This window comes from Grampus griseus, assembly GCF_964374135.1.
Source record: "Grampus griseus genome assembly, chromosome: 7".
In the NCBI taxonomy this organism is placed as follows: domain Eukaryota; kingdom Metazoa; phylum Chordata; class Mammalia; order Artiodactyla; family Delphinidae; genus Grampus; species Grampus griseus.
The window spans coordinates 35,816,210-35,835,674 of NC_139001.1; the positions used below are offsets into that span (position 1 = coordinate 35,816,210).

The window sequence follows — 19,465 nt, forward strand, 5'->3', positions numbered from 1 at the left end:
TAGCAGTCATTTAAAATGCATGGCATTCATAATATTTAAATGTTTTATTATGAAATACGACACACTCACACAAGAATATGTCATGTACATGCTTAACACTAAAGAGTAAACAGTAAGACAAGTACCCTTGTATTCACCACTCTGCTTAGGAAATAGAATATTACCAGTACCTATGAAACTTCTTCATGTTCTCAGTATGATTGATGTTTTTTGTCATCTGCGTTTGTGTTTGTTTTCAATGTCAAGGAGCTCAGTGATATTGGGTAAGAAGTTTTGTAAATGTTTAATCATCTTCAGTTCCACTGCTTCCACCTCATCCAGTTGGCCATCCCTTCTCACCTAGCATGTTGCAACAGCCTCCAAACTGGCTTCTCTGCCTTTCACTCCTGAGCCACTTTAGTTCAGGACCTCAACACAACACTCCCTCCACCCCAGCCTGCCAGAGTCATGGCTTAAATACAAAAACTGAATAATGCCATTCATCTGCCCAAAACCCTTCCTGGTTTTCTGTTTGATTTAGACTAAAATTCAAATACTTGGCTGTGACCTGCAAAGCTCTGGCTGTCCTGACCTCCATCCTTAAGCACTTACTCTCCCCATTTCTGCTCTCAGCCACACGGGCCTTCTTTAAGTAAGCCTAGGCCACATCTTTCCTGCTTCATGACCGTGTATACATTCTTTCGCCCACTTTTGCTCACTACCCTGTTTTCACCACATTTTAGTGAAAACTTTCCTTTTCATTCCTTGAGCCGTTTTCCCTATCTGATTATTCTTTCTCATAGCATCCTATTATTTTGTGCTTAGCACTTGTTGAATTTTTCATTTTGCCTTTGTTTATTGGTTAGACCTAGTAGACTCTTAAGTTTCATGAGTGTAGGCACCATGCCTATCTTGTTCACTACCGTGTACCTCTAATACCTGGGTAAACACTCCAGAAATGTTAAAACAATTGAATGAAAAAATTTAGTGCTGAATTTGGAAGAGAATATTAATATTACAAAGCTTTTTATGTTCAAAAAGCATATATGTTATTTTGGTCCAACAAAATACAGCTGATTCAGTTCATTGAATTAGGCCTACATCCCTGTACCACCTTTTGCTGCATAAATATATTATTTTTAATTCTAACCGACCCATTTATTAAATGTGAGCAATTTAGGTTTCAATACTCCATTAGGGATTTATTTTCTCTCAAGTGCTTATCATAAGTATTTAAAATAGAAAGATTTAGGTAACATAATATAGTAGAAAGGATCTTGATATAATGGAAAGAATGTGGGCTTTGGAGTCATAAAAACTTGAGTTTAAATAGTAGTTATGCTGTTTGTTAGCTGTATAATCTTTGGAAACTACGTAACCTTTTTGTCCTCTGGTGTTCTCATCTGCAAAATGTGATGATAACATCTACCTTATCGGTTTGTTGAGAAGATCAAAGGAGGTAATAAATCCTAGCACTGTGCTTCCCACAAAATAGGCACTTAATTCATAATATTATTATTAGAAGCTATGTGCCTATAGCAAGCTGCTTAATCTTTTCCTGCTACTATTTCTTAATCTGTAAAATGGGGATAATTCTTACTTTATGGGAATAATTTGAGGATTAAATGATACAATGTATGAGTGTATTGATGTAGGACATCTAGAGCAATTCTACCTGACTCATAGTTGACCCTCAATCAACGAATAAGGGTGATTGATAAAAAAGGACTTGAGATCAAGTTACTTAGTGGGAATTTGGAGTCTTTAAATTCCATTGATTCATTCAGTACATATTTATGGGGTGTCTGTTTTATGCCAGGTGCTTGGCTCAGTGCTACAGCTGCAAGGATGGCCAGGATGAAACTCCACGGAGTGGCCTACAGTTTAATGGGGAAAGGGGATTTTACATGAACTGTTTAGTAATTTACCTCATGAATAAATACCAGCATAGTGAGATTATCTTGGGGGGGAATAGGAAAAGGGCTGTTCCATCTGGAGGTATTGTTGGAGTTGGATTTCAAAGGCTAAGCAGGAGTTCTTCAAAGCGTAAGAGGTGCCATGATATGGGGAAAAAATATCGGCCATGGCATCAGGCACACCTGGCTTCCAGTCTCTGCCACTTAACATCTTTGTGATGTTAGGCAAGTTATTTAGCTTAATCTAAAATGGAGCCTCTCATATCTATGTCATAGGATTTTTGTGAAAGTTAATACAGTGAGAAAGTGTTCAGCTCATAGTAAGGACTTATATATGTGGGTTCTTTGCAACCACCTGGAATTTTGTCCTCTATCACAGGAAGTTACAAAATGACCTCCACTCCCATGGGTCCATAGTTATACTGTCTTGATCTGGTCAACCATGAATTTTTTTCACTTGGTTAAATCTTTTTTAGATCTTTGTTTTAAAAGTTCAAAGATTGACTATTCACCACTTCAAATTCAATTTGTTAGAACATTTACTTGGCTCTTTAGGAGTTTCACTGTCACTCATGGTCAGAGAAAATACTGTCCTCCTTCCTCTGGGATTCTAAACAAGAAATCCGTCTTCTTTTTTTTTTTTTTTTTTTCCGGTACGCGGGCCTCTCACTTTTGTGGCCTCTCCCGTTGCAGAGCACAGGCTCTGGACGCGCTGGCTCACGGGCCCAGCCGCTCCGCGGCATGTGAGATCTTCCTGGACTAGGGCACGAACCCGTGTCCCCTGCATCGGCAGGCGTACTCTCAACCACTGCACCACCAGGGAAGCCCAGAAATCAGTCATTTTAAACTCTTTGTCATCCTGCTTACTCTTGATAATGTCAACAACAATGGCAGCTTACATTTGGTTAGCAGTTTAGAATTTACAGAGAACCTGAATTCATATTACTTCATTGAATGCTCTCGACAACTCTTGAGATGGAGGCCATTATGATCTTGTTTACAGGGGAGGAGATGGAGAGGTACGGAGGGGTAAAGGACTTGGTCTTCTGATTCTAATCCAGTACTTCTAACTTGATAGCACACCTGCCTTTCTCTTTTGCCTGTCTTCAGATCCCATCATTCCTTCCAAGGTTGCCAGCATTCATCCTCCTTTTTCCTTTAGACTGCAGCAGTCTTGTTTAGTTCTGTATGGCCCGGGTTATGCAGCAGTCTCCTATGACCTAGATTCTGTAGCTCTAGGAAAGCTTGTACCTGCCTTTTGTTGATTTTGATAGATTGGTATTTCTCCATCATTTCTTGATGCTCTCCAGTGGCTTCTCACTGCCCCGTGAAGCAACTTCAGGATCCTTTTACATTCCCCCTCAAAACCACCAGTGATTCTTCATTCCTTTTTTAATTAAATTTTTATTTATTTATTTTTGGCTGCTTTGGGTCTTCGTTGCTGCGCATGGGCTTTCTCTAGTTGCAGTGAGCGGGGGCTGCTCTTTGTTGCGGTGTGCAGGCTTCTCTTGTTGCGGAGCACGGGCTCTAGGTGCGCGGGCTTCAGTAGTTGTGGCTCGTGGGCTCTAGAGTGCAGGCTCAGTAGTTGTGGCTTATGGGCTTAGTTGCTACGTGGCGTGTGGTATCTTCTTGGACGAAGGCTCAAAGCCGTGTCCCTTGCATTGGCAGGCGGATTCTTAATCACTGTGCTACCAGGGAAGCCCCTGATTCTTCATTTCTTGACCTTAATTCCACCATCTTGTTGAGGTATGGAGTGTACATAAGATGTGGCTTCTTTGAAGTGGAGCCGTTTTTCTTGTAACATCCTTGGGCTCCTCAGCACCCTGCTAAGCACCTTCTACATGTCTTTCTAAAACAGCAGAAACCAAATTCTTCCATGATGGCTCTCTCTTGGGACACCCATGTCTATATTAACTCCATTTAAAAAAAATTATTTGATATACTTACCTTTGTGAGTTTATTCTTCTTTTCTAGATCTGTGTGGCTTACATTACTCATCATTCATTATTGCTGAGTTATTTTTCAGAGTCACCCAGGCTTGAACTGAATGACTTAGATTATAAGTTCTTGGGCTATAACGAGCACTGTCATTTTAAATTATTCTACGAGCAGCAGAAGCCAGTGTTGAGATGATAATGGTGATACTTAATATAATGTTTTTCTCTGTTAGACAGATCATAGGTTTATAAATAATGATTAGTCTTGGAATCTCTGCTAGCTGCAGCTTGTTTCCCACATTCAGGGTATATTTCCATTTAGCACGTCTTTACAAAATATAAAAACACTAAATTCAAATTCAGATTGATTAAAAATTATACTGTAGAGGATGTGAAGATCTATTACAAGATATGACTTTTTTTTTTTTTTTTAAGCATTTGTGATCCCTGCCCACTCCTTTGCCTAGCACCTTTTATTTTGTTATCTTTGTTTTAGTAAATAGCCATTCAGGAAGATGGTTTTGCACAAAAAGAATGAAAATAAAGGCATGAAAGAAAATGTATGCACTACCATCTCCTTGTCTCTCCCTCTGAGATTTTATGTATGCTCGGCTTCAAAAACCAGTTTAAAAATAAAAAAGATGAGGGCGGTTGCAATCTGCTCCATTTTATGCAGATTAGGTATGGCCCTCCGGCACCTGCCAAATTGCTAATATGGCCTTCCAGTTGGGTCTGATTAGTGTCAACCCAGATCTCCTTTTCCATTGAAATAGAAATATATTTGCTGGGAATAAGTTAACAACAGAGGTGATATTTTCACTAATAACCGTGGGTATAACCGTGTTTTACTTGGACAGTTTCTCAGTGTCAATGAAGCAGACTAACCTGGGCATTTATGATTTCCTTCACTCTCATTTGGCTTCTACTCCCTGAGGACTTTGGGGTTTCCAGAGTCCAGTGGGACTGTGACTTCCCTTTGTGCTATGATGACTTTGAAGGTCATTTTCCTCTGCATTCCAAATGCAGTGTTATTGTCGGTTTTTTTTTTTTTGGTAAAACACGTCGGTAGGCTTTACATTTGCAAAAGCAAATACCTTAAATTGGCCAGAATGAATGTTTGTTTAAGGATACCCACTCTGGGCAATTGAATTTTTGGATTATTGCAACAGTTATTTTCAGTGCCTCAGGGTGAAGCATTAATTATCTTCCAAAAAGATAATTGAGACAGTAAATATGGAAATCTCAAGCATCTCTTATGACTCTATTAGAGCAGATTTTAAGAAAATATTTTGATAGCAATGATTGCATTTTGTAGGAAAAGAAGAATAAAAGGTTTGCATGACCAAGCAGGGGCTGGAAGTTCAGGAAGAAAAAAACTGGGGCCCTATCTCCAGATTTGGGTGCAAAAGAGTTATAGAAAATAGAGTCAACTTTGTCAGTCATCTAAATCAAGCCCATTTTGAAAATTGCTGCATATTTAATGTGAGCAGTATCTCCTATGGAGTCATTTTGTAACTCAAATTATTTTTTTGCCAGTGGAGGAGCAAGCAACATATTAAATAGTTGACTTCGTCTACATCGTCATGACTAGACCAGAGAGAGAAGTAACTGTGCCCCAAATACTGTAGTAAGTTCTTTATGTGGATTTGCTTCACATGGAATGGTTTATGGATGAATAAAAAAATTTGGTTTTTAGGGCTCTTATTCTGGTTTATTATAAGCATTATTACATGCACCACCCCACCCCAACATTTTGCATAATTAATTAATTACCATCAGGTAATTCAGTAGCAGGGACAAGAATTACAAAGCTCTTGTTTCTAATTTCTTTATTTTACTTGGTAAAATGCAAATTGAATGCTAAAATTAATAGTCATATAGATGTGATTGGGGAAGAAATTTGCAATCAGTTTTGAACTCATAGTTCTTAGAACATAATCACGTTTCAGTATTACCATGCCAGCGTTTTTTTGAGCCTCTACTAAGTGCCAGTCATCAGGTGAGGGCACTCAGATGAATGAGATAGTCTCTGATTGATTAAAACTAGTTTTGAGATGTTTCCAAGTGTGTAAAAACCACAAATTGATAAATAAATGTCCATGGCCATTTAACTTAAGTACATTTAATGAACTATGAATGATATGGAAAAGTATTTTATCAGAAGTTAAAATTTAGTAACTTATTCTTTGTTTCTGGTGTGAAATAATTTTACTGTGATATTGGATAACTTGGTTAACTGCTTTCTTCTAGTATAGCAACATAGCAATACCACGATAAGCATAAAATAAACACCCAGTTTATTGCTGGATCATTATAAAGTGAATATAATATACTGTTGAACAGCTAAAGTGAGCATAAAAGGAAAATTTGGGCCCCTGAAGGTGCATGCTGCTCATCAATATATGAAAGAGTAGACGTGAAGAAAATCAGTCTTCTTGTAGTGAATATTGTCTGTACTCCTCCCATATATTGTAGAATATATATGTTAAAACAACAAAATAAAATAACAAAAAATGAAATAAACTGATTTTTTTTTTTTTACATTTGACTTAGTGACCTGACTATGTTTTTAAGATTTGTGATTTTTCCTTCCTGTTAGAGGTGGGAAGGTGATGGTGGCTTGACAGAATCAAAACGAAACACCACTCAAGATGTTTCAAGAATAATTGAATTAAAAGTCCGCTTGATATCACAGCCCCTGTGGGCTTCTTTCCAGCCTTTTTTCTAATGGAACACAACAGAAATTTACAGTATTAGGTCTCATATAATCCCTGTCTTCTCCTTGTCTTCCTTACCAGTTTTTATTTTTTAATGCCCTGAATAAAAATAAGTCTGTTTACATTTTGAGGATCTTGTGTATCAATGATTCCTAGGGAATTTCTTAGTATTTATAATTAGATAATTTTGAAATTTCAGTACCTTGCTCTTAATTTTCAGAATACTTCCTGAATGAATTAGATTTATTTACTTATGTGGGTTATGCTAGGGGCTTAGTTCATATACAAATATATCTTTAAGGAGAGGAAATTACTTATTTGTGGAGGTATAAAACACTATATTTCTTCTATTTTGTGCTATGGAAATGCAAAATTGATCTGAGTGTAACTTACTTTTCTAATAATTGTGTTATTGTCTTTCATTCACATAAAATAATCCCTGGGGAAAGCCACTCTTAGCTAATAATTTTAATGTAAAGAAGTGATGAGCACAATTATATTTATTCAGGTAGCAGTCCATTAGTAGTCTGTAAGCAGCAGCTTTGTTATTTTAGTTAGAAGTGCAGTTGGCAGAATGATATTCAGTTAAAAACAATCCTGATTGAGCCACGTTCCCTTTTTTGGTTGATATGAAAGCCATTGTTGTTTTGCTCACCAACTGGCAGACCTTCAATTATCCTGAATTTAGAAGTTGTTTACTATACTTTGAAAGTTTAAAAATGAGCCCTCCTTGAGAAACAAAGAGCTGGGTGCTTGCCATTTTTAAATTTTTTTATAGAAAAGTAGAATTTTAATGAAAGAAAAATCAATCTACCAGTTCAATGTTGAGTTTATTTTCACAGTTTTGAAGTCTTAATGTGTTTTTTAAATGCTAGTAATCAAAGCCACCATTATTGGTCCCCAAAGTATTCGGGCAGTGTTTTGACTTAGAGTGTCAGAGCTGTGAGGGGGAGATCATCAGTAAGTCTCTGTGGGTGGGGTGGATTCCTTGAGAAGATTTGGTTTGAGGGTTTCAATCCCTCAGGCCTTTCTCCGTGGCTTCAACAGCTGTCTAGAATATCTGGTCTTCCTGGATGTCCAGGGTGCCAAGAGTGTGAGGACTCAATTTTCTACCTGTTGAGGGTTAACAGGATGCTAGGGATGGAGTCCGGGTAGGAAACATCAGTTGAACCTGCCAGGTGAACTAGTGCTGCCCATTGGCCATTGGCAGAGTGGCCAGCCCCCCTCCCTCCTCCCTCCCTCCTCCTCCCTTCCTCCCTCCCTTCCCCTCTCTCCTTCCCTCCCTCCCTTCCTTCCCTCCTTCCTCCCTTCCTCCCTCTTTCTTCCCTCCTTCCTCCCTTTCTCCCTCCCTTCCTTCCTCCGTCCCTCTCATATCTTTGTGCCTCCACCGTCTGCCAGGAACTGTGCTTACAGTCTAGTGAGGAATCGAGACAATAAGTATTTACAAGTACAGAGGATCTCTGGGATGCTTTGCATCAGAGGGCAGGGGTGAGATGCAGTTCCTGACATCCCTCTCAGATTGCAGCCACTCCTAAAGATGGTAAGATTTCCTGCTCAAAGAAATTAAGTGACTTGCCCCAGTCACTGAGAGAACAATTTCCAAGCCCAGGCTCTTTGGACTACGTCAGGTGACTTGCCACGTTGGCCAGTGACCTTTTAGAAGATTCACGTTTTTGCTTAAGTAAAAACATTGTAAAAAATGTAATGCTTACCTCTTTTATGTTAACTTACAATTCATGAATGCCAGCATATGTTTATGCAGCACTTTATAATTTTCAGTGCCATTTAGCTCATATTATTTTATTATATTACCATTTTGTGAGTCAGGCAGGGGAATTTTTGTTGGTGGTGGTTTTATTCTGGTTTTGCTTTTAAATCCCCATTTTATAGAAGAGAAAATAGGTGCCCAGAGAGGTTAAGTGAGTTCCCCATAGGTGCAGAGCTACAGCCAACGAGGTTCAGATCCAACACCAGACCTGGGTATCCTGATTCCCAGTCTGCTGCTCTTTCAGACAGAGTGGCTTTCTTGTTTCATGACGGTCATGCACACACTGTATTTTAGGCATCCTCATGCTTATGGGCCTGTAGCTAGGGTTGTATGAACAGTTAAACTGACACGGCCCTTGCCTTCTGGCAGCATATAATCTAAATAAGGTAAAGAGTTCCTGGAGTTTATGCCTATACAGGAAACCCTTTTCTTCTGCTATCACCTATTCTCCCCATGCCATATCCCACAAACTTAAGGAGGTCTGTAACTGTGTTACAATGCACTCCTAACTCTATTTGCCTTCTCACGTGCCAGAACTTTCTCCTTTCTCTTTGCTTATCCTCCTTGACAGTAGTGAGGGTATTTGCTGGTGAGTTGGAAAAACGGAATCTGGGAATCTCTTGGTTTCCTGCCCTTCTTCTGAGGAGAATCAGTGGATTGATCTGCTCCTTGCTCAGGTTCTCATTTTTACTAGACGCTTGGGCAGTGCTTCCCAAACCTGGCTCATCCTCAGCATCTCCAAAGATCTACTCTGGAGCTGCTGTTCCACAAGTCCGGGTGGGGCCCACAACTGCTCTAGGGATAAACTCGATCTTGAATGCTTTAGCCATTCACTTAATATGACCACTCTCAACAGGACAGTTTAGTCTTTACTAAACTGCAAATTCCTGGGAATGGGGAGGAAAAAAAATCCATTTCTGACCTTCCCCTACCCTCCAGATCATCTGAAACTGTTCAGCCCATCTACCATGGGATAACTAGACATCCTGTCAGGGATAATTGTTAAGTTTGTACTACAGTTCGGTTACCCATTGATTTATATGGCATTTTTCTGACATGGCTGAATATTTTAGGGGGCTCAAATAGACCACTGTCATCATTCATCACTATGTATGTTGTGACTATAGATCTACCTTTTATTCACTTCAAGAAACATTTATCTAATGAGAGCATACCTCATATGTATTGGGCCTTTCGCTTCTTTAGTGTAGCCGTTAAAATGGTGGTGCTATAGTTAAAAGTTTGGTTTGCCGCTTCTAAATACATTTCCAAGAAAATGGAAATCAAGGAACTATCAAAACTTCTTTGAATGTAAAATATCTGAAACCTGCAAACCATGTACATTTTTAGATTTAATAGTAGAGTATATGTGAAGATGTACTGAAAGTAAAAATTATTAAAATGTTCTTAAAGGAAACTCCCAAGAATTTAAACAAAACAAAACCCCTCCAAATTAATAGCAGTTGCCATTTTGTAATCATTATAGCTGTATTTGCTCCCATGTTTTGTAGTTTCTTAACAAATTACTGTGAAATTAGGTTAGTTGGAACATGAATAAATGTACAACATAAATGAGTATACTTCTGCCTTCATATTATATGGCAGCATTTTCTTTGATAATCGACATGCCCTCATAATATTGCCCTTAAGATCAGATATTATATAACCTTAAATTATAGGAAACAGAATATGCCTGAAGGACAATTCTGCAATATATAATTGGGAGCATGCAGTTGATAGAATTTCCAAGGGTGTTGAGCCCAGTGACAAGGTACCTGGAAAGCTGGGTCCTTAGGGAAAATTTGTTGCCACATTTGAGCTTCCATCTGAAAAAAATACATGTAATTAATTAAGATGGGAAATATTCATGCATAACTGTATTTTTAGATCTTCAGTGCATACTTCTTACCCCAGAGGATGCAGAAACAGTGGCTAAACCTAAGTTATGAATAGCATCTGCTAGAATATAGCAAAGCATGTTTAAAAGAGTATACATTTTCCCCTGTGTCTTTGATTATTGAAGATACTTTAGGGGGACAAATGCTAGAGGAAAATCTCTTTATGCAAATGTATTTCTGAGTTGAAAGGAGGAGAAGTTTGTTTGTGTTACCTGCCAAAATTAATCATTTAATTCTAAACTCTTTCAGATAATGATTAAACTGAGAACAATAATAAGAAAATATATACCAGATGAAATAGTTTTTAAGCAGTGGCAGAAGCTTAGAACTGATCACAAATAATTTCTCATAACGCTTTTCTTTCTCATTTGTCCTATTCCCCCATGTAATAGTTTTAAATGGTGCTCTTATGAAATAAATAACTAAACACCAACCATATTTTTTTCATATCCTGAACAATATTTTGGCTGTTTTTCAGAAGAATCGGAATTCTGAAAATTAAATAAAGGTTTCTAAAATACCAACTTCAGAAAGTTTTATTTAATTTGTGGAATAATTTTGTTCTCTTTTTTTTTCAATAGGGTCTTTATTAATTTAGTCTAGTTACTTAGTGCTTATATTAAATAATCTAATAAAAGTAAGGGTTATAACATAACGTTTCCCAAATGTGAAGCAGCATCTATTACATGAGACAAAAATCTTTATGCTGCAAAATGTAAAAACCATGTATAGAGTTACAAGGCATCAAATGGTACTGTATGTATTTTTTTAAGTAGAACATTTTTGTAGCATAAGGGGGTAGTCAGCTCAAGAAAAGATTGGCAGACAGCTGTGTATCACTATAGTTTATTCTGAAAGTGCTCTAAAATTCATATTTCAGTTTTCATATTTCAAGGCCAATAATATTCCTTATGATCAATTCTCCTGATACAGATATGATTTAAGATTAAAGTTAATGTCCTAAAGAGTAGAAACCTACCTTATTTGTGTTTGTCACTAATACCCAAATTGCTGCAGGTAGAGCTTTCTCTGTGTGTTTGTGTGTGTGTGTGTGTGTGTGTGTGCGTATTTTTAGATAAATTCATTTAACCAGTACAGCCTCAGTATTTATTCTGAATTGTCAAATCTTCTGTTTTGGTCCGGTGTTTTCTTTTGTATTATTATAAATACAGGATTAAGTGTATTGTAGGTTCCCAGACAAGTATGTTTTGAAGTTTCATTAATTTGTGTAAGTTATAATGGTACTTGAATAATGTAAAATGCTGGAAGAATGCTATTTCATTTACCATTTACTTTTCCCTCAATACAAGACATTTGAAATATAGATAGTCTTTAAAATAAAAACTGAATATGTAGGAGTTTCAGTAAATTGTACTGGGGTACTGCTAAGCTGTGGATTAAAAAAGGAAAATATGTACACTTCAAAAACCATTTTTGTTTTGCCTTTTTTCTCTTTCCTCATTGAAAAGTCATTCCTACCACAGGTTTCACAATAATAACTACAATTTACGTCCTTATGCTGCTACAGTTTGATGATATACCACAGTCAGGCCACAGGTTAGAAACACAGGCTGAGTTATTATATACTGCTGGGTAGTGATTTCCTGTGAACTGATTTATGGATAAATAATTCTATGTTCTTATTATATAGGACAGTTTTTAATTTCTTTAACAAAGCATAGCTGAACAACAGAAAATTACACGCTATAACATAGGGACACGACCACTCTGAGGAGGATAAACAGATGCGATCAATGTCATGAGTTCTCCTATTTTTAAAAGGGGCCTCATCAGCAGTTGGTGTATTGTGGAAATAATACCGCTAACCAGAAGCCCCAAGGCTTAGTTACTCTGAGACTGGGATTTTTTTTATTGATACTCTTTTGCTGAGATCTTTTCAGGGAGTTAATGAAATGTATAAACCCAAGCCTTTAGATATTAAAGCTAATGTCTCATTTTTTTCCCAGGCTGAGTTTTCATTTTGCTTTGAAAGTTAATGTTAAAATGCACCTGGAATAAAAGAAAATTATTCATTGAGCTGTTCTACAGGAATACTGCTGATATCTTGCTGGTTTCCTATATCTGTCTCACAGATAATTTGTGGGCTTTATCCTACAATATACCCAACATATACCTATTTTATCAGCATCTATCTGTATGCTACCACAAACCGTGAGAGCTGTTCTCTTGTACTTTATAGGTGATCTGTTGCAGGCCTTCATGAAATAAATATTTCTTGTATTTGAGGTACAGGGGATAAAACTATCATTTTGGTTTATTTTAAGAATGGTTTCACTTAGCTATGTGTTTAGCAATAATAAGCTTCTCTACTCAGTTGTGAGCTCCATAATTACAGGGATAGTGTGTACTGGGTTATCTTTGCATCTTAGTGACTTATGCTGGAGACACAAAAGAAAAATTTGTTAAATGAATGATGATTAATGCTTAATATAAACCTTGTGATGTTTTATTGCTTATATTGTATTATCGGCACATTTTATTTATCACTCAGAAGTAATCAACTTTCTAAAAACTTGAATCAAATATTGATGAACTGTAACGTGTATTGTCACCACTCTTGTTTTCACATAGTTAGAGGTACGAATGATATGAATGATGCATATGAATTAGGCATCTACTGAAAAGAGTATTTGGTTCCTTTGAGATAGGCTCTAAACTGATAAAAATAACAAATACATATGAACACAAACAGCTATTGATATTTCTCTTTGTGATACGTCCAGTCTGGCAGAATACTGCATCGAAAGAGTGAAAAACTGGTTTCCATTATTGCATCTTTTTAATTTTGGACAAAACTTGCCTCCATTCCCAACCTAATTTTATGTCACTAATGGGAAATTTACCTACAATTGCATTTTTTTATTTGGTCTAAAAGCATAACATGAAGAGTGGATTGGTCCTCTGTATTTTAGTGAACAGATTTGTCTAGATATAAGCAATTTTATTTATATTATGCTCAATTCAGTCATGTTAACATTTGTATGAATTTCAACCCCAAAATAAAGGCCCATAATTTGGGACTCAAAGACCTTGAAATTGCATCTTTAATAATCCTCAGCACCAGGCATTTTGTAAATGTTCACAGATGATAAATTCTTTGGAAATAGGAAAGATGATGTGGGAAACAATGTTTATGTCTGAAATGGCACTGTTGAGGGAGAAGATTTTTTTCCAGAGAAGCTGTCTCTTCAGGCCCTGTCACCTGTTTGCTCATTAGTCTCATATGTTCCTTTGTTTAACATTAAATGTCAAGACCCTGCCCCATGTGTGACTGTGTGATTGGGCACTGGCACACGGGCAGAGCTGAGTAGAAAGGATATTGGCCCAGTAGTTAGAAAACTTGTCAGCTGAAGCCCTGGGGCCTGGTTCTGGCTGTCACCCACAGATGTCCTTGAAAACTCACTCTTCTCTGATCTTCACCTCACTTTCAGGTGTCATACTGACCGCCTTCTCTCCTTGTGAAGATGAACTAATAGTTTGGAAAAAAACGCTTTGTAAACTGTAAAGTAACATAAAGGGATATTGTGATAAAGTAAGCTCCTTCTAAGATATACAAACTAACCAAGAGTATTTACTGTGCAGCTGTATAGAGAAAGGAATTACTTCAGGCTGGGTTGATGAGAGTTGGAATTATTCTTGGTGCAGAATTTGAAGAATGTGTACGATTTCTAGAAGTGAATGCATGGGATCAGTACTCCAGACAGAGTGAGAGTGTGATATATATTCAGAGAAGAATTGGGAATTGCCATTTATTGAGCATGTACTGTGTGCCTGGCTGGGCTTGAGTGTGTGTGTGTGGGGGTGTGTGTGTGTGTGTGTGTAAAGTACTGTCTAATCATCATTAGTTTTCCTCATATTTTGATTGGGGCTATAAAACCTACTCATGGAGTGTAAGCATTAGAAATAATTCTGTATACCTATAGTTATGCTGTTTTTATTGAGATTTCTCCAGCACTGCAAGTCAGATATCCCCAGTGGGAACATAACCTCTCTTCCTTCTTTGTTCGCCTTCACTGTACTAAAGCATTTCTTGGGGTCTGTATCCCTCCTTAGAGGGAGCCAGGAAGAGGCTGTCATAGTTGTTAGATATACCTGTTTGGATTATTTCAGCTCTTTTTTTTCTCCCCTCAGAATGCTTCCCTTTTTTAATCCACCTGAATTCCAGTATAGGTTAATCATCCTAAAGCTTTGATGGTGTTACATCTACACCCAATAACTTTCAAAGATCTATTTTCCCCTAACTTTTACTGAGCACTTATTGTGTGCCATCCCACTGCTACATTCTGATTCTCATTTTAAGCCTCATGGCAACCCTAAAGAGTAGGCACTGTTATTATTCCCATCTTACAGGTAATGGAAACCAAGCCTTAGAGAGACCAACTAAATAACTTGCCCCAAATCTTGCAGCTGACAAGCAGAGGAGGCTGGGCATGGACTCACCTCTGACTCCAGGCCTTGCTCCTGACCTCTGACCCATACGGTGCGTTACTGAGTTGGGCATCTGAGGCCTTCCAGACTTGGAACCAAGATCTTTTCCAGTCTTTGCTTCTGAAGTGCCTCACACTTGAACCAGTATGACTTTACAGGCTACTAAGAAGAGCGAGTGATTGATGTACAGTCTTCCTTTGTGATTTAAAATAATGAGGGCCTTTTATAGGCACTTGACTAAATTAAAGATTAAGTGATATTGAAGTCATCCCTGAGTAAATATTTTTGAAATAAATTGACTGTATCTTTCTTTTAGGGAGCATTAAAAGATGTCTAAATAATTACTGTAAATGATTAATTGTTGGGATTAATGATATCCAGGCTCTGTACTAAGGGCTCTGCATTCAATCTGCACAATATTCCTATGAGGTCAGTATTTTTATTGTTCCATTTTACACATGAGAGGACTGAGGCATAGAGAAATTCAGTAACTTGCTACAGTTACATGGTTAGTAGGTGGAGGAGGCAGGATATGAACAGAGGCAATTTGACTTGGAAGCCGGAATTCTTTGTCACTATGGTCTACTGCTTCCCGTTTTGATTTCCTCAGTTAACACTTGACACCAGCCCAAGAAATATTTCTGTCTATTTTATATCAGGGAAGGAGGACTGTATTTCCAAAGAGGGTTATTAATACTTTAGACAGAGACCTTATTTGGAGGAAAGGCTTATTAAAAAGAGTTACTCCAAGTCCCTGCCAGGCTGGAGGAGAGCAGCCTCTGGACATCACTGTCCTACCAGATCTGGTTCCTGCAGACTCTGGTAGGTAGTTGAGCAAAGAGCATGACTTCTAGGTGCAGGTTAGTCAATATGGTGCGAAAAAGAAAAAGCACACGCACTTCCCATTGTCTGAAAATAGCACGTGTCAGCAGCTCTCTTCCAACATGTAGAAACCACCCTGTAGCAGCTGCTCTCTGTGGAGGCATTAAGTGTTGTGAAGACACCTGTATGTGTCTAATTCCAGCCCAAACAAGTCTCCTTCCAGCTCATCAAGGTGGGGAGAGAATTTATCTAAATGGAGATTGCTATTTTCAATAGAGTGACTTGTCTATCATTTCCTGTAGAGATTCTTCCCCCTCCACCTTTTTTTAAATTGAGGTATAATTTACATACAATAAAATATATGCATATTAAGTGTTCGGTTACATGGATTTTGACAATTTTCATACCCGTGCAACCACCAGCCAAAACTAGAAAATCCCCTTTATGTCCCTTTCCAGCCATGCTCCTGCTGTCTGGAGGTAGCTGCATTCTGACTTCTCATAGATGAGTCTTGCCTGTTCTTGTATTTTATATAAGTGAAATCATTCAGAGATATTCTGTTGTCTCTGGCTGCATTGTGGTATAAACTTACAGCGAAACACTCCTCAACAGTAAAAAGGAATGAACAATGACACACACAGCAGCATGGATGAATTGCCTCTAGAGTTATGTGTTAAAGTTTACAGGATTCATTTGCTTCATGCTACCTTCATATTCTTAGTAACCAAAATGACCCACAAAATTGGCTGCTTCTACTTGCCTATGATAGTGTGCAATTGCTGACTTCATTTTTTTCTCCATCTAATCTCTTATAATAAAATATCATCTTTAGAAGATGGTCAGTTTATACTCAACTTATGGGCTATCACGATAATGATGTTTTAAGGGGATTAAAATTGTGGAGTGATTTTTTAAAAGAAGGAACTATGTTAGACATGTTACATGGTATCTTTTTAGTACTTTCACATGTCAGAAGGAGTAAAGGAAGCAATGAAGCAGACCCAGCCTCTCCTGGACGGCTGTCCAGTGGGCCCTGGATGTTCATTTTCATGACTACTACATGCTGTGTGCTGTGCACTTTTCATTGTCATGAGAGAGAATGTTAGGAAAACTATCCCCACAAGAAAACAGCTTTTCTTGGCAAGCGAAATATGACTTAAGGAGCCAGAACTGGAGACATACGGTACTATGAATGAGAGCTGTGTTACTTTACTGGATCTGAGTCCAGGCACTATTTATACTGCAGCATATTCAGCACCAGATTGTTAAATCTTAATACTGAAACAGTGCATCATTTTAATATTTTTGTTCTGTTTAGTCCCTGTTTTCAAGCATTATGTCAAGCATTGCGCATTCATTGATTTCATCTTGGACAGGACATGTGCCCTGACCAGAAAGTTCATTTCCTATTATTGAAATTTCAGCCCATAGCTGTAAAACAGCATTTTGTGAAGCTTTTAAAAGTTCACTTGTGTATACAGGTGTTCTGTCTCTTTGGTGATAAAATATATTTTTTGAAAGAACAGTGTAGTTGGACTCACCTGCATTGTCAAAAATAAAAATAAAAATGCTGTTTCTCTTCTATCACTAAAACGTAGCTGTTTTGGATATGGGACAATTTTTGATATCCTGGGGACCATTGGATTTTTCACAGCATACAAATAAAATGTTTGTTACTGTGTCGTTTGTGAAATGGGCTTCTCTTTATTTTTCTTCATCTATGTTATATGCGCCCCGTGCACCAGATTAGATGGGTCCATCTTGTGAATAACTTAGCATTTTCACCACGTGTTGCTGAAGCTGTCCCATGAGTCTGCCCAAGTTTGACCAGGATTTTTATTCTCTCTCCATTGTCACGAGTGTTTACCATATGTAGCAGGAAACCCGCAGGGAAAGGGTACCACTGTCACTGTAAAAAGAACTGAGGAATTAAAAAAGAAAAAAAAAGGAAGTTGAAAGCATCTCTGCTATTTCTGATCTGTGGTCAATCATTGTGCTATGGAAAACAAGCCCTGTGCCTCGTGAAATGTGAATCTGGAAGTGAACTCTCACTGCTTCTTCAGCTCCAGATGCTATTCGCACTGGGGTTCACACCACAACCAGGATGTGACTGTGTGTGTGCTGAGCCCACACACAGGAATTTTCTTGTACAATTCAAAACCGAATCTTATATTTACTTAAGCCTTGCTTTTTTTTTTTTTGTCTATGAAATCAGCAGTTCGGTATATTTAGCATCAGTCTTAAGTTAGACTGTGAAACAAGACTTTGGGGGAAGGAAGTAACCGTATGGTTTTCTAAGTAATTTAAGAAAGAGGAAAACATAAAAAAACTGATTGTCCATGATTAAACCTCATCCTTTCATTCTCATCTTCCTGTATAGTTAACTCAATTGTCAGCCAGAAAGAAAGAGTCTATTGCACTGGGTTGTAAAATATCTCTGAGTGGGCCTTGAATGTTGACTATTGGATGACCTTCCTAACATTGAACAAACAATGGGAGGGTTTAATAAATAGCAGATATGTGTTTATTATGTTTTTCTTCCCTGTGCAGGAATAATCAAGCTTGGGAGGTGGAACCCTCTCCCCCTCAGTTATGTGACAGATGCACCCGATGCGACAGTGGCCGACATGCTGCAAGATGTCTATCACGTTGTGACGTTGAAAATCCAATTACAAAGGTGGGTGTCTCTGAACATCTGCCCTTCCTAACTCTCAGAGCTGCTCCGTTGATCATAGAGTCGCTACGGAGATCAGCTCATCCTGTCTTTGTTAATTTCTAGACATGGGATGAAATGAAAAAAAAAAAGAAGGGGGGGGGCCGTCACCAGGCATCTTTATAGTCCACATTCCAACTGTTTTATGTTTTGTTTTCAGAAGCAGTGAAGTGGTAACCTAGGGGAAGCTTGATAAATCATTAAAAATCTGCAGCCTTTAAAGGGGAACTTTCCACAGCCCCTAATTTAATGAGTCCTCTGGTTAAATGCTTAGCACATAATATTTGAAGAATAAACACCTCTGCTGTTTCAGGCTTGTGTTTGACGGGTGAGTTTGGTGCCCTTGTAGCCTGCTTACCAAGAAGCTGCTGGTACTGGACGCCTCTTGCTTTCCTCTCTGGTGGCCTGCAGAAGTTCTGGGGATGATTTCTTTTTTTCAGATACAGCATGCAGAACAAATTATGCTCTAAAGAATCTAGAGTTTCTCTGCAGAGTCTTGGATTGTGAAGTGCCAGCAGCTCATGTGATTTAAGGAATATTGTCCTTTACTGTAAAGGTTTTGAATCTACCCCTTTTGGAGAATTTACACTTTAACAGGGACCCACCATTCCTGTCCTTGTCTAGGAATGCTTTAATGTCTTTTCTTCAGTTTTTTGTTAGCGAAGTGACATCTCTGGATTGTTCTATGAGGGTGAAGGGTAGACCTTCAAATTTGATGAAGCGTTTGTTTACATTTAACCTTAGGAATGTCCAATAATTAAGTTTAAATTGTGGAAGTTTATAATCACACTGTCATGCCATTTCTATCAGTAGACTGGAGAAATCCTATTTTAAAAAATTGGCATCTCTTCATATCCGAAGTGACCGGTTTTCTCAGGCTAGTGTGAGAACCAACTGAAAGAGACCGTGATGGGCTCTGTCAAGGTCCTAGAGAAGCAGTTTTGCTCCCTTTCCCTCATTTTGGGCCCACATTCAACCCTGTTCTTTGGTGGTTCTCCTAATGCTTCACAGGACCCAGGGGTGACTGCTGTACTCTGCATTTAAGGGTTTGCATGTCATTCATTCTTGCTGTGTTTTCCAGTTGTTCGAAGTTGGAAGACTTGCCTGCGGAGCAGTGGAACCACGCCACGGTCCGCAATGCCTTAAAGGAACTGCTCAAAGAGATGAACCAGAGCACATTAGCCAAAGAATGCCCTCTCTCCCAGGTCAGTGTCTTCAGGAGAAATGAAGAAGCCAAGGGTGGGCTGTCTGGCAGGAGGGGCACAC

The 19,465-nt window shown here is 38.2% G+C and overlaps 1 protein-coding gene across 2 annotated transcripts in view; it reads left to right on the forward strand.

The window, feature by feature from the left end:
• SATB2 (SATB homeobox 2) overlaps nt 1-19,465 on the forward strand; it is a gene marked incomplete at both ends in the record, with an annotated part of 185,928 nt that overhangs the window by 52,955 nt on the left and 113,508 nt on the right. For both annotated transcript variants that reach the window (XM_082657681.1, XM_082657680.1), the window contains 2 exons: nt 18,037-18,163; nt 19,281-19,404. In XM_082657681.1, coding sequence (XP_082513807.1) covers nt 18,037-18,163; nt 19,281-19,404 — 251 coding nt within the window. The remainder of the gene's footprint in view (nt 1-18,036; nt 18,164-19,280; nt 19,405-19,465) is intronic.